Source organism: Desmodus rotundus, chromosome 7, assembly GCF_022682495.2.
Source record: "Desmodus rotundus isolate HL8 chromosome 7, HLdesRot8A.1, whole genome shotgun sequence".
Lineage (NCBI taxonomy): Eukaryota > Metazoa > Chordata > Mammalia > Chiroptera > Phyllostomidae > Desmodus > Desmodus rotundus.
The window spans coordinates 15,792,078-15,805,411 of record NC_071393.1 but is presented as its reverse complement, the minus strand read 5'-3'; the positions used below and the strand labels follow the sequence as shown (position 1 = coordinate 15,805,411).

General features: G+C 54.5%; 1 protein-coding gene across 4 annotated transcripts in view; it reads left to right on the top strand.

Moving 5' to 3' along the window:
* NF2 (NF2, moesin-ezrin-radixin like (MERLIN) tumor suppressor) overlaps positions 1–12,955 on the top strand; it is a 68,275-nt gene extending 55,320 nt beyond the window's left edge. The window contains exons 16-17 of one of the 4 annotated variants that reach the window (XM_024566613.4): positions 1,084–1,128; positions 10,640–12,955. In XM_024566613.4, the coding sequence (XP_024422381.1) occupies positions 1,084–1,119 (36 nt within the window). In that variant the 3' untranslated portion in view covers positions 1,120–1,128; positions 10,640–12,955. Of the gene's footprint in view, positions 1–1,083; positions 1,212–10,639 lie in introns of those variants that run through there. The other 3 variants (XM_045200668.3, XM_024566611.3, XM_024566614.3) reach the window with 3 other exon arrangements.
* The last annotated feature ends 379 nt before the right edge of the window (positions 12,956–13,334 follow it).

The following is a 13,334-nucleotide window of genomic DNA, read 5'->3' as shown; positions in this document are numbered from 1 at the left end:
TTTAGCAGTAAAGCAATTCTGTCTTTTAAGCCGAGGGGAGTTCTGCCCAGGGAGCTGCCTTACTTAATGAGAAAGTGAAACGAGGTGGAGGCTGTTGAGAATAGACTCTCCCTCTAGACTTTTTGTATTTTTTAAGTGGCAAGGACTATAAAGCTCTGTGCTTGATTTAGAAACCAAATTCTGAATGTTTCACTTTTTTCATACTTAAAAGGAAGTATCTAGAAGAACCTTAATGTTTTAAAAGAGGTTGCTAACGGTTTCACATCTTTCTGCACTGAATATTTTGAGTTGTTAGCATTTTAGAGGAAGTTCGTTTCCATCCTAAATATCATCCCAATAGCATACTTCTCTGATGTTGGGCAAAGCAGAAAGGTCCTCTCCTGCCACCTGACGTCGGCTCCTAACTGATAGCCCAGGGCCAGGTTAACACCTGCCAAGCAGGTGTCATTAAGAGAAGTCTGTTCATCGAGTTTAGAGAATGATCGTTTAGATATGTTTAAGTGTTTACTCTTTACCTTTAGTCTGTTTTCAGTGGTTAAGCTGCATCTGAAAACTACCCACCATGATTGGTGGGTACAATCAGAGGCCTCGAAGTCTCTCTCTTGCCTGCAGTTAGTGCTGGCACTGGGTAGAGAGTTCCTTTTAATAGCGTAGCCTAGAAGGAAAGACCTTAGCACTTGCCACATTCTTCTCACCTCTGGCTTCTGCCATTTACTGAGTTTCCTTTCCAAAACCAAATTATCAAACAGTCGACAAAAGGGGAGCTGAAGTGAGGCCTCAGCCAGTGAGCAGATGGTGACTGGGCCAGTGGGCCAGGCAGGCCTCGAAGGAGCTGCCCCACGCTCCTGCACCCAGGCACCGGGAACAGCCTCATCTCTGCCCCTGCTGCAGTGAGCGGGCCTCAGCCACAGAACCCGGGCGTGTTGAAAGCTGGAGAGACCATTTCCAAGCCATGAAAACAAACAAAGACAGTCCCTTGTCACAAATTCAGGCCTGTCTGAGCATTTTGCACACGGCACATGTGGCATTGTTGATATCACAGGGTATGTTTTTGTTTTTCTTCATTTTATTTTGCTGGTTTAGCCTCAAGCCCAAGGCAGAAGACCTATCTGCATTTGAGCCCTCAAAGTAGGTTGTTCCCAGGTACTCTCTATGTGGTGATGGTACTGCCCTCTGTGATACTAACCCATGCATGAGCTTGCCTGTCTCTGTCCCCAGGCCACACCGACCCCTCCCCAGGGCAGGTGGCGCCTGGGTACTGGCCGCAGCATGCTTTGAGTCTGAGAGCAGGCAGGCGCCCCCGCTGTGGGGCCAGGCCAGCCTCCAGGGGTGCAGAGGGCTGCCTCATTCTGAAGAGCATGTCACTGGGGCTTAGGACTGGTCATCCTTCACATCTTGTGTCACTGTCGGTCTGGAGCAGGTCCCCGCTTCTTGTCCAGTCAGGTCTGTCTAAAAGTCTTTCGTCTTGATGGCGTACATACTTCTCAGATAATAACCTGCGCATGGAAATGGGGTACATTCTAGTGTTTTTAAGAATGACGTCTTTAACTGAAGATTAAGACCTTTCCTGTGGTGTCAGACCCATGGTCTTACCTGACAGCTTCTGGCCCTGGAGTGAAAGGGCTGCCCATGCTCATTCTTTTCCGTTAGAGCCACCCCCCCACCCCCCGCCCCGCCGTCTGTGCACATCCATTTTCTTGTTGAGGAGAGCAAAGCAATAGCACCGGCGTCTGATGTGTAGCCCGTCTTGGCGGACCGTCTGTCTCTCAGTGCTCCGAAGGCTGTCTCCACTTGGGCTCCTCCACAGTGCATGCTAGAGCTGTGATCCCAGTGAACTCACGTTGGGATGGCACAGGGGCGGGCACCCAGCCGCTGGGCAGCCAGTGGTGGGTGAGGGAACTAACGGAGTGGCTGCTGCTTTCCTTCTGCGACAGTTTGTATTCTCCCCACACGCCGAGGCCGCGAAGGGAATTTGTTACGCGCGACAATGACATAACATCCCGCCGCTGCTCCTCACCTAATCCCCTGTTGTACCCACCGAGGACACCAGGGTCTGACAGTCATGTAGGGTGTGACCTTCGGAGTCCTCACCGCCGTTTCTGCGACTAGAATAAAATAAGCTCATTGGAAGCTTTCTACCAAATAATGAGATCTGGCATAAACATATCCTATTTGTGCTTGTTCTCCAAGCGAGAGAGGTTAGCTATTAACGTCCCAGATGGGTCTCATTACAAGATGGATTTGAGCTGTCAGTGGTTCCAAGAACCTGGGGTGTGAACCCCAGGTTGTGTGTGGCACTTTTATTTAGCATGTTCCTATTTCTTCAGCTTTCATACCACGTGTCGGTGTTGGAGCCCCTCAGCACCGGGCAGTAGTGACCAGCTGCTGGAATGGGCAGGCCAGGGGGATCATCTTCTCAATAGCGACCCCGTGGTGGACCCACTTTGGCTTCCTGGACGTTGTGGCTAGCACAGGGGCAAGCAGGAAATCCCTTTTTATTTCAGCCTGTGCTGGGAGACTGTTCCACCTTGATAGCATTCCGTCTTTCCTCTTTCTGTAACGATTCGGAGCATTTAAATGCTTCCAGGGGCCTGATTTTGACCGTCGGTTCTCACTGAGCTATTATTGTAGACAAATGAGGTGGGATTCGTAGTCAGATGTGCGCTGCTGCTAGGACCGTTTCCTTTTTCACGTCTCATTGGAAGCTTGTTTTCAAAGCAGGCTGCCGGGCTCCCGTTAATCAAGAATTACGATGAATCAAGGGTTAATACAAGCACAGACTTGGCTTTTAATACAACTGAGTTGCCTCAGCATCACTAGATTGAGTAGTGGTAGTTTTGCTATACATGAAATTTGACATACTTTCCATTTTTTAGACTGTGCTGGTCCCTGGGGCCAGGACCGATGACCAGCCACCTGCCTGTATCCGGGGTTGTGTCTGCTACATTTCCACTTTGCCCCAGTTGATAATCAGGGCAACTTGTTCGGCATTTGCCATCTGAATCAGAGTGGCACCTGGGGTCAAGATCAAAAGCCACCCTTGGGAAGCTAGATTCCTTTCCCGGGGCAGGGGGGTAGGAATTGACTGCCACACACATTGCTGGCATCTCAGTCCCTGGAGTGAGGGAGAATGAGGTCCAGCAGTGAGGCTGGGGTGAGGGGGACACAGGTACCATGGGCTTGAGCTTCTTGCCTTCAGAGCCACAGTGCTGGCGAGGGGAGCGGTGGCCAGCTGTGACCGAGCCACGCAGCGCACTTTGGAGGTGAAAATGCAGTCTTGGAGCACGCGCACTCAGGGCCCCGCTTCCACCTCCTCTTGGGGGACAGGTTTCACTCCCCAGTCCCTAGCTGGTCTGCATGCCAGCAAGTTCGTCATCGCTTGTGTGCCCGTGGTCTCCGAGGGAGCACAGGATTCCAAAGGAAATCGACAGATGAGAAATCTCAGGGGTCGTAGAGCTTAGAAAGCTTATTTTATTAGCAAATGGTCTGCCCCGTCAAGGTCCACCTCTGGTTTCCGCCAGTGGAGAAACAGGAATGAGGAGCCTTGACATTTCTCGGAGGCTGCAGCCTCTCTTGTATGAGGAAGACATTAAAGTCCAATATCATCTTCAATTTGCACGGACTTCCCTTGGAGATGCAGAGCTACTGAAGTGAGGTAGAACACTGAACACACCCGGGGAAGTGATAAATCACAGGGTGAGATCCAATAGGCGTGAAAGGCGTCTCCTGCAATTAAAGCTAACGGCCAGAGCCTCCCTGGTGACCTCTGGTCTGCATCGTCTGCACAGAAGAAGGCCACGAAGCAGTCCGTGCTGCATGTGTGGTTAGCGTGTTCAGCTCTCCCCGACCCCAGTCGTGGGGGCCCGGGGGCTCTGTCCGCTTTGAAAACTGGTTGTTACCTCCCAGAGCATCCTCTGCCCTGGCATAAAAGGCAGTGCACTGGCTGTCCTGCTCCAGAACCTTCCCCATGCTGTTGTTGGAACGCCGCAGAGCGGGGAGGGAGGAGGAGAAGAAAAGGGAATGGGAGTAGGGTAGGGAGCGAGGCTTAGTGAGGAGCCCCGTGGCACCAGCTAATGTAGATGAGAGAGGCCAGCAGCTATCTGGACGCTTGTGTCCTGGCCCTGTGGGAAGCCCAGGGGAGGCACTGGGAGGCAGGGGCTGGTCTCAGGGAGTGGGCTTCTCCTGCCTCGGACACCCGGGCTCACCCCTGAAGGCCACTCTTACCTCACATTCACAAAAACTAAGTGTCCAGGTGCCTCTTAACTATTGGCCTACAGTTTTCTTGCTTGTTTCCGGTAGCTGTTGAGATGGAAGATTCTCTTTTCCAAAACATCACGACCCAGTCCCTTTCTGGCTGGTAGACTTTACCTGCTCAAGCAGTTGCTCTTTGGGAGGCATTGAGGAGCCTTTAAATTCTGCCTTACCCCCTAGGATATCTTACAGCCATTTAGTGCCCGAGGACATGATGGGGCCTTATTTGATGCAGTAAAACACCCCATTTGGTCCCTCAGCACTGAAGATGTGTTTCGGTGCAGCTTTCCTCCGGCACCTGATTTGTTGCTGCAACGGGGGGAGGGAGGAGAGCGGATGCAAACTCATTCTGCAGGCTTGAGGTTCTGTTCTTCTGATCCTTGCCGTGATTTCCCTCCTGATATTGGCAATTTGAGGATGACATCAGTATATCTGCATCATTTTTCTAAGGTACTCGCTCAGCCTGCCTGTAGCTGTCAGCTAGCCTCCCCCAGCCCAGGGAGTGAATCAGGCAGATTAGTCTGTCTTTCAGGTGGAAGAATGGAATAGCCAGGGGTCCTGCCAGCATCACAGGGACAGACACCAGTTTATAGGCGTCTTTTTGCTGCTTAAGGTCCCTAAAGGATTAACGCACAAAAGGGACCCTCTGGGTTTTCCCTGGCAGATTTCTCTCTAGAGCAGACGAAGTAACTAATACTAAATTGGATTTGTTCATTGGAATGGACTTGGCCTTTCATCCCACCTCTCTTTCGGGATCAGTGCGTGAATAGCTCTCTCCCCATGCACACCCCCAGATGGCATTTGGGTGCATGCTGTCACTGGCAAGACGGCAGGGAAGCTTAATCTGGCCAGTTTACAGCAGCTCCCCACCTTCACGGGCCCTGCCCCCTCGGCTCTGGTTTGGAAGGGGTACGTTTATCGCACCCCAAACCAAAGAGTATGTTGGAATTTGCTGCTGCTGGATTTGCCTGTCAACTTCTGCTCCAGAGTCAGCTTCCACCTGGTGGATCTGTGTTTTCTTTTGTATCCTCGCCCTCCCCCCTCCTTCATTTTCAATACATATGTGGTGGTGGAGAGGAAGTACAACATGATTTTAGGGCTTGCATTTCAATTTCGCTGCCTTTTTTTAAATGGGACAAGCAGAGTCTCAGTGCCTGGAATTATTAGGTTAGTATCTAAAATGGGTTCAGCATTGTGGGTCTTATTGTTTCAAATGAATTAGACAGCCCCCTCCCACCTTCCTTTGTCCTCCCTGGGGATGAATGGATGGAGGCGAGGCCCCCCAGAGACCAGTTGGAGGAATCCTGATTAGTTTTGTTCTCCCAGCTTAATTGTAGAGCTTCCTTTCTCAGCATTGATAGCCCTAACGGCTCCGTGTCCTGCCCACCCCCACATCACCCCCTTTTGCGTTAGGAACCAGATTATCATAGTGCGGCCCTGTGAATCAGTTTCTGTATGTGCTGATGAAAATGTAATTCACTCTTAATCAAGCAGCCTTGCTGCTGCAGGCTCTGGGCCCGAATACATTTAGTTCCCTCCCATCACTTTGGGTAACAGCTCTCCCAAAAGGACTTGTAGAGCAGAGCTTTGGGGCGAGAGTTGGCAGTGCACCCTCGCCCCTGTGCTGTGTCTTTCCGGCAGGGGGCACTCTTGGGACCGATGCTGGAGGAGACTTTGCAGCTAGGGGTGGGAGGGACTGGCAAGCCTGCAGCTTGTTACAGGTGCCCTGTAGGCCTGCTGTCTCTAGACCCTGGGGCCATTTCTCAGGAGCAGACAGATGTCAGATCCTTGTGTCTTGATGGGCTGCCTGAGGCCCCCGAGGAACCGGGGAGTCTGTCTGCTTCCTATGAGCCTGTGTGAAGCAGAGCCTGCTGGGTACCAGGCCCTCCTAGGGCTCAGGGGGCCCAGCCTCCTTCTTTTTAAGGAGACAGATGTGTCTCCCAAAGCTGAATGTGTTTAGATTGGATGTGTCCATTCGGTCACACCACACGAAGCTTGGTAAGTGTGAGGAGGTCTGGCTCTGCCAAGCAGCTACCCCCCTGCCCTTGCACTGCCTGGTGGCGGCTGTCACAAACAACTGGCCATTGGATGGAGAAGCGAGCAGGAAGAGAGGTGACTCTGCCAGACTTGGGTCTGTCAATACCGGACAGGAAGAAAGGGCCAGGCCCGGCAGGTGGGTCAGAGCCCCCGTAAGATAAAAACCAAGCTGTGCAGACCTATAGCAAAGAGAAAAAAGTTTGTCTCCTCGGAATGGAATTGGATTAGTGACAGACTTGAACAGCCGGTTCAGTCAAGAGAGAACTTAATTCCTCCTGTATTATTCACACGGCTTATTTTAATCAGATGTGAAGAGACAGCTGGAAGAGAGAAGCGGGGCAGCCCAGTGTCTGGTGAGGAAACTTCGTGTTCTTTTAGTCGCTGTGAGGGAGCTGGCGAGAGCGCTGGGGCTGGAGGCTTTGCGCAGGGCCCGTGCGCTCCATCGCTTCCCGAAGGAGGTGGTTGGCCCTCGTCTGGATTCAGTGTGAGTCTGGGACAGTGGATGGCAGGCGCGGTCACCCACTTGTCCTCGGGAGGGTTCAAGAAGGTGGGCCAGATTCAACAGGTCCCAGAGTGGTGCAGCCGTTGTCCGCAAGGACCTGCTTCCCGAGGCTTTTGGGTTTCACCACCTACTGAAATTTCGGAGACCTCTTCCTGGACAGCCGTGGAGAATGGCCATGCAGTGTGCTCATGGCACCCAAACCCCTGCACTCGGAGAATCCCCCGCCGTCCTGGAGGTGCTGTCCCCCCAGCCCCCAGCAGGTCTGGCTGAGAGGCATGGAGCAGTGTTACTGAATCACCAAAGGAAACAAATGCAGGGCTGTGGGCCGGACGCACGAGACTGGCTTCGGTTCTCCCAGTGTGACATCCCGGAGGTGAGGGCTGTCGTTGGATCACCTGCGGCACCTCTGTGTGCTGTGCGCGGAGAGCCAGGCCAGTCCCTGAGCCAGGAGGTGGACCAAACACTGATGTGGGCTCGTACACCTAACGATGTGAGGGCTGGCGGGCAAATCGGAATGCTTGGTAGCCCGTGTTCACGGGTAGACAGAGGAGGCCCACAGAGACACTTTATAACTAGCTGTGTGCCATTTTCCCTGAGCCTTCCCTTCTCTTTTATGAATACCTCCCGCCTGTAGCTGTACTGTAAATGTTACAGTCAGTGAGCTTTCTAGAAAGAGCAGGTGGTGAAGGATCCCACAGGTGAGGAGAACTCGCTCAGTGGAGGTGGGAGGCTGAGCGGCTGAGTGGAAGCCAGAGCGCAGCTGGCAGACAGTCAGCGGTGCCCAAGGGGAGGTCTCCTGAGCTCTCTTTGGAAAACCTCCCTGTGCCTGGGCCTCTGCGTCCCCACCTGGAGGAAAGAAGCCCCAGGCTTCTTGCTGACTGCCCCTCACCTGCTCTCAAACACCAGCCGTGCCCTTCTGTGTAAGACGCAGGGAGCGCTGGCTGGCTTTCAAGAGGAGGACATTTTAATGTCTCAGATAAAGAGAGGATGCTGCTGAGGTGGACGGAGGCAGAGGCCGAGGTGGCGACTGGAAGGGTTCCAGCAGCAGCAGGCAGCTTGTGCACTGATTTCCTCTGGGGACAGTATTCCTGATGGAACTGTACAGGAAGGAGGAGGGGGAGCAGTGGCAGCCAGGTCTCTGTGGGCTCAGGCAGGAGGCTGCCAGTGCCCTCAGTGACAGCAGCCACGTCAGGCGCCTCTGCCCAGTGGCTTTGCCTGTCCCTCTAACAGTCTAGTGCATTTTGGAAGACTACATACTCCTCTTTCCGAAGGCTTCCTACATCTGATGGCCAGAGTACCTGACTTTGCTCTATACTTTCCTTGGGCTGGGGTACAACTTCTTGCCCTTGCAACAGAAGAGGTCAGGCTCAGCCGCTGCTGTGCAGTGTGGGCTGGGTGTGGGGGCAGCATCCTGCCCCCTCAAAGAGGGCTTTGCCTCTCAACAAGCATGTGCTCAAGTAATTGGAATTTGGCATGGCCGGAGCTGCCAAAACCTCCCCCTGGCACCTCGTGGGGACAGCCAGCATGCAGCTTGGGTAGAGGATCCAGGAATTCTTGGAGCCAACATTGTACAAATGGGCAGAAAACTCATGGAGGCCCCCACAGTCCGGGCTCCCTGCCTGGGGAAGTGGCCAGGCCTCTTGGGGGCATCCGCTTGCCTGGCCTCAGAGGCCACAAATGCCAGGCAGCCCTGCCTTCGCCTGCACCTTTTAACCACACTCTGCCCGGGGGCCCCCGCTGGAAGGAGAGGAGCCAGAGCTGGGGGAAGGGGGAGAAACATTATGCTGCTATTAGTAATAACAGCTGTTGAGCTCTAGTGCGCGCCGGGCTTGCTGAGCACCTCATGGCACTTCCCAGTCACTCCACACATCACCTTGTAAGTCAGGGGCTGCCACCACCTCTGCTTCATGGTGGGGAACTGAGGCCAGAGCGAGTAACTTGCCTAGGACGGCCCAGCTGGTCAGTGGCCCAGATGGCTTTGGGTCAGGCAGTCTGGCTGTGGCTGTGTGGAAAGGTTTGGGGTAGGGCCCTGTCCCCTGCAGGGCCCCTGTCCTCGAGGAGCCAGCCTGAGGTCTTCTCCGTGGCAGAAGAATAAGCATGGGAGAAACCCGAGCAGAGACTTGGGGTGTTACACCTTTTGATTTAAGCTCTCCCACAAGAGGATTTTTGTCCCTGTGGTTCTCTGGTTCTCTGGTTCTCTTTCTTTTCCCAGTTACCATCGTGTGCTCGTGATCACAGAGCACACATCTCCTGGCCCTTCTCCGATGGCATTTCTGGAGAAACCCATCCAAACTCGGCTCCCTTGTAGAGGGAGTTCTTTTTCAGCAAAGAAATGAAAACTCTCTCCATTCCCATCAGAGCTGGGCTTTCCAAAGCACTTCTGAAATTGGTCCCACTGAAGAAAACAGCTCAGATACCACTGCCCCCACACACTGTTCAGCTTGTTAGTCGGGAACTTCAAGGCCAAAAGATTTGGCAGGATTTAAAGAGCCAGCTCTCAAGCTGTCTCAGTAGAGCGCACTGGTGCCGCCTGTCTTTGATGGTGAAGTGGTTGACTTGGCATCTTCCTCCCCCACCCTTTGGAAAGCCACAGATGGTACTAAGGCCTTTTCGGATTCAGAGACTGCCAGAGGTCAAGGGAATGGCCCAGACCATCTAGCCTTCCCCCGTGGTTTAACTGCAGAAGAAAGAGGCTCAGACATGTCAAGGGTGTCCCTGGAGGCCACACAGTGAGCTGGTAACGAAGGGGAATTAGCAGCTGGGCCTTCTCAGCCCCATGTGGAACGCTCGGCTTTCCCATGCATCTCACCTTTCCTTATCATGAGAGCCCGCATCTTACTCACTCAACAGCGCTGTTTGAGTTCCTACTAGGTGCAAAGCACTAACGTAATGTATGGGGTTTGGGGCATATAAAGATGGACAGCATGCGTCCCCCGTCGTCCTCCCTGAAAACTGTCCCCTGAGAAGTCCCAGAGCTGGATGCGGAACACATAGTCTTGCCCAAGGAATCGGTTCCAGGAGCAGAGCAGGGAGCAGGGCATGGGGGTGAGGAGGGGCAGTGGCTGCCGGTGCCAGACCCTTCTGTCTGGGGAGATCCTGGGAAGTGGCCTACAGAGGCAGGGAACGGGGGTCCAGCAGCTCAAACTCCAGTGCCTCACCCACCACACGGAGAGCTCATCCCTGGGGAGGCTTTTCCAGTTCTGGCAGAGCATTGCCCTGTGGGCACCGTCCTCTCTGCCTGAACCAGCCCCACCCTGAGAGCCCATTGCCTCCCAGCTTGTGTGTGGCAACCCCTCTCAGCGGCCAGGTCATGGGCAAGTCTGCTTTGGGGCCACCTGGGAACCAGGAGTGGAAGGGACAAGCTCTTCCTCATCTGAAGTCGGCCTGTCTTGCTGGAGGCCATGTCTCCTTGCCCCAGCTGGTCCCCAGGATGTGAGGACTGAGATGCTGAGCGCTGGGGGGTGTGAGCATCCCAGGCTGATACCGCTGCAGGCAGCACACCATGGGGCCCCAGAGAGACTCCTGTGGACGGGGATGTGTGCGTCTATTGAAATGACTAGGGGTCTCTTGCCCCCTGAAAAGGCGATGTTGATGACATCTTCCTGCTGACATGCTTCTGCCCACCAGCTATTTCTCCCAGCATGTCCTCATTTGTCACCTCCTACTTTGAGTTCTTGGGCAAATCTGGAATCTTATTTGGGATTGATCACCGGCTTCTCGAACATCTATTTGAACCACCTTCCCTTTCCCTGCAAACCGCCTTCGGGGCAGTCCACAAGGCAGGACGGCTTCCTGTAGTGAGCAGCAGAAATCTAGTCCCCCTTTCACTTCTCCTCTGCTTCCTTGCAGCTCACTTTGCAGAGCGCCAAGTCCCGAGTGGCCTTCTTCGAAGAGCTCTAGCAGGTGACTCCGCCAGCCCAGGATCTACCACTTCTGCTGCTCCCGGCTCCGGCAGGATGGGTCAGACACCGTGGCAGCTCCGGGACTGCCCCCAGCTGAGTGGAGAGCCCAGCCCCCCTCATGTGCAATTGCCTTGAACTGTGCCCTGCAGAGACTTCTCTCGGAGGGTGCTAGTTCTCCTGACCTGAATCTCTAAGTTCCTTTAGAAGTATTTGTGTTTTCTTGTCTGATGTGTGATCCCATACTTCCTTGATCAGAGGCACCCTGGGGTGTGTGCCTTATTGTCCAGTGCTGACCTCCCAGCCCAGGCTGGGAAGTGGTTGTTGGGAGTGAAGTACATAGGCCCCTGGAGGCCAGGAGGCTGGTGCCACCACCCCTACCCCCTGGTTTCCAGAACATTCGTTTCCTCCACTGGTGAGGAACTTGCCTCCTAAGAAGCATGGCCCACCGGAGCCCAGGCCCACAGCAGCCTGCCAGCTGCTCATCACCAGCGAGCTCACCAGTAGCGCTCTGGCTGCCGGGTGGTCGGGAGTGGAAAGGCTGCCGTGACGGGGCGAAGACTCGGCAGAAGCCATAATGATGGGCTGGCTGCCAGTAGAAGTGCTGGGAGGCCAAGTAGCTGTGTAGGAATCTGCACCCTACAGAACACAGGGTGCCCCTCCTCCTGGCCCCCAAAACCAGGGTCCGAGGGGCAGGTGGGAGCCACCTGTCTTTTTCACCCTGTGTCAGCCTCCCCGCCTTTCCTACTATGGAGGCTGGGGGACTCCCTGCTCGTGCTCTAGTTAGCACCTGGCCGCCCCGCTGTGGCCGGGGGCTCCGTCGAGCAGGGGATAAGCCTTACCCAGTGAAGAGGTGCTTACTAATGAAGACAAGTGAGGGCCGAGTCCGAGAGCGTGAGTGGTCTCTGACAGCCCTGTGGGGTTTGAGAAACGGAGGCGCTCACAGCGACCCTGTCTTGTGCTCTTGTCAGGCTGATCCAACGGTGTCCTGGGCTGGCCGCCATTTGCACGGGCCACCCTGCCCCAAGGAAGCCAGCCCTGTGTCACTTCAGCCCCTTAGGACCCACAGGATGCGACTCTGCATCTGGACACTAATTGTGGGTGGCTATGGCTGAACGAGTTCCTTTGTGTCTCCCTGTCCCCCAAAGTCCTCGTCCCCAGAGATGAGGGAGTCCTCGTTTGTAATGTAAGGTCTGGTCCTTCTGTTGAGGCTCTGTCTCCTCGGGCTCACCACCCCTCCCTGAATTTCCATGAGCATTACTTTCCTCCTGACCTGTAAATTTAATCCATAACTGGCTGTGGGCACAGGAGCATGGTGGTGGTTTATAAAAACATTGTCAGGCTTTTTAAAAATTATTTAACCGCCATGTGTATGTCTGAAGTCTGGGAAATGCCAAGCTGTGTGGCCACAAGGGAGCCGGCCGGTGTCTGAGCTGTGGCAGGAGCTGCGGAGCAGACCCAGGAGACCTGCAGAGCCTTGCCCAGCCTGGAGCACTCGGCCCTCCTCAGCAGTGAAGGCTGGCAGGAGTCTCCCAAAGCCGGGTGGGTGAAGGGGGTGGGGCCTTCAGCCAGGGCTGGAGCTCCAGCAGGAGAAGGGGTGAAAGAGGAGGCTGGTTTTCAGACACTTGTGCCTGTGTTCTTTTTAAGTGAACATTTTTAGGGCTGGGAGCCCATCGAGTAAGGAAGTCTCCCACCTCCATGGAGAGCAGCGCCCCGGCCACGATTATTTCACTATAGGCTCTTCTGAGGGTTCTCGGGCAGACAGGCCATTCACCAAGGCACTGCCCAGCTGCAATGCTCTGGTCAAGGCTGCGCTGTCAGACCACCTTGTTCCTCCTGATGGGGCCCCCACCTCAGCCACAACACGCTCCGACCTGCGGTGCTGCCTCAATTACTCATGTGCCCGCGGGCCGCTAGCAACACCGCAGCATTGCATAACACTTCTTAAGTGGCTGTGTTTTGTAATCCTGGGGGCAGCTCTCTCTCTCTCCCTCCCCTCTTTCAAATCAAAACGGCAGGTCCTGAGGCTGACAACCACGGATGGTGACTAAGTGTTGCTCGCTGACCCAGCTGGAGCTTCACGGCCCCTGGGGCCAGGCTGTGGGCTTCCAGGGAAGCTCCATCCCTTTTCAAAGACGTCCAACCCCACTTCTTCCTGTGGGGCCTGAGTTTTTGCTTCCTGTCAGGGCCAGACCCTGGAATACTATTTTCTGTTTTGGGGGATTGTTGTAATTTAAATGATTGTTTTAATAAAAATTCTAAGCTATAAAAAGTTTGTCTTGGGCTTCCTCAGTTTGCTTGTTGCTCAGGCCATTGAGGTGGCAAAGCCATTGGGCTGGGTAATATGGCCACCTCTTCACCTCCAGCCTCATGTCTTTGCAGTAAAAGGATTGCCTTTCCCAGGCCGATGACAGCCCCCCTTCCTGTACCTTCACCTGGGAACTCCCTCCCCTCTTCCTGGGGGCCGCTCAGGGTCGTGGAAGGGGCCCTGGACCAGGTCCCAGTGCCTGTGTTGTCTTTCCGCACCCACTACCAGTCCTCAGTTCCAGACCTGAAAACGAGGGTGTTGGAGCAGACTAACTGCGCCAGAGGCTTCTGCTTCTGGGTGTCCCCATCTGGGCTCTGGTGGCAGGAAGGGTGCTGTG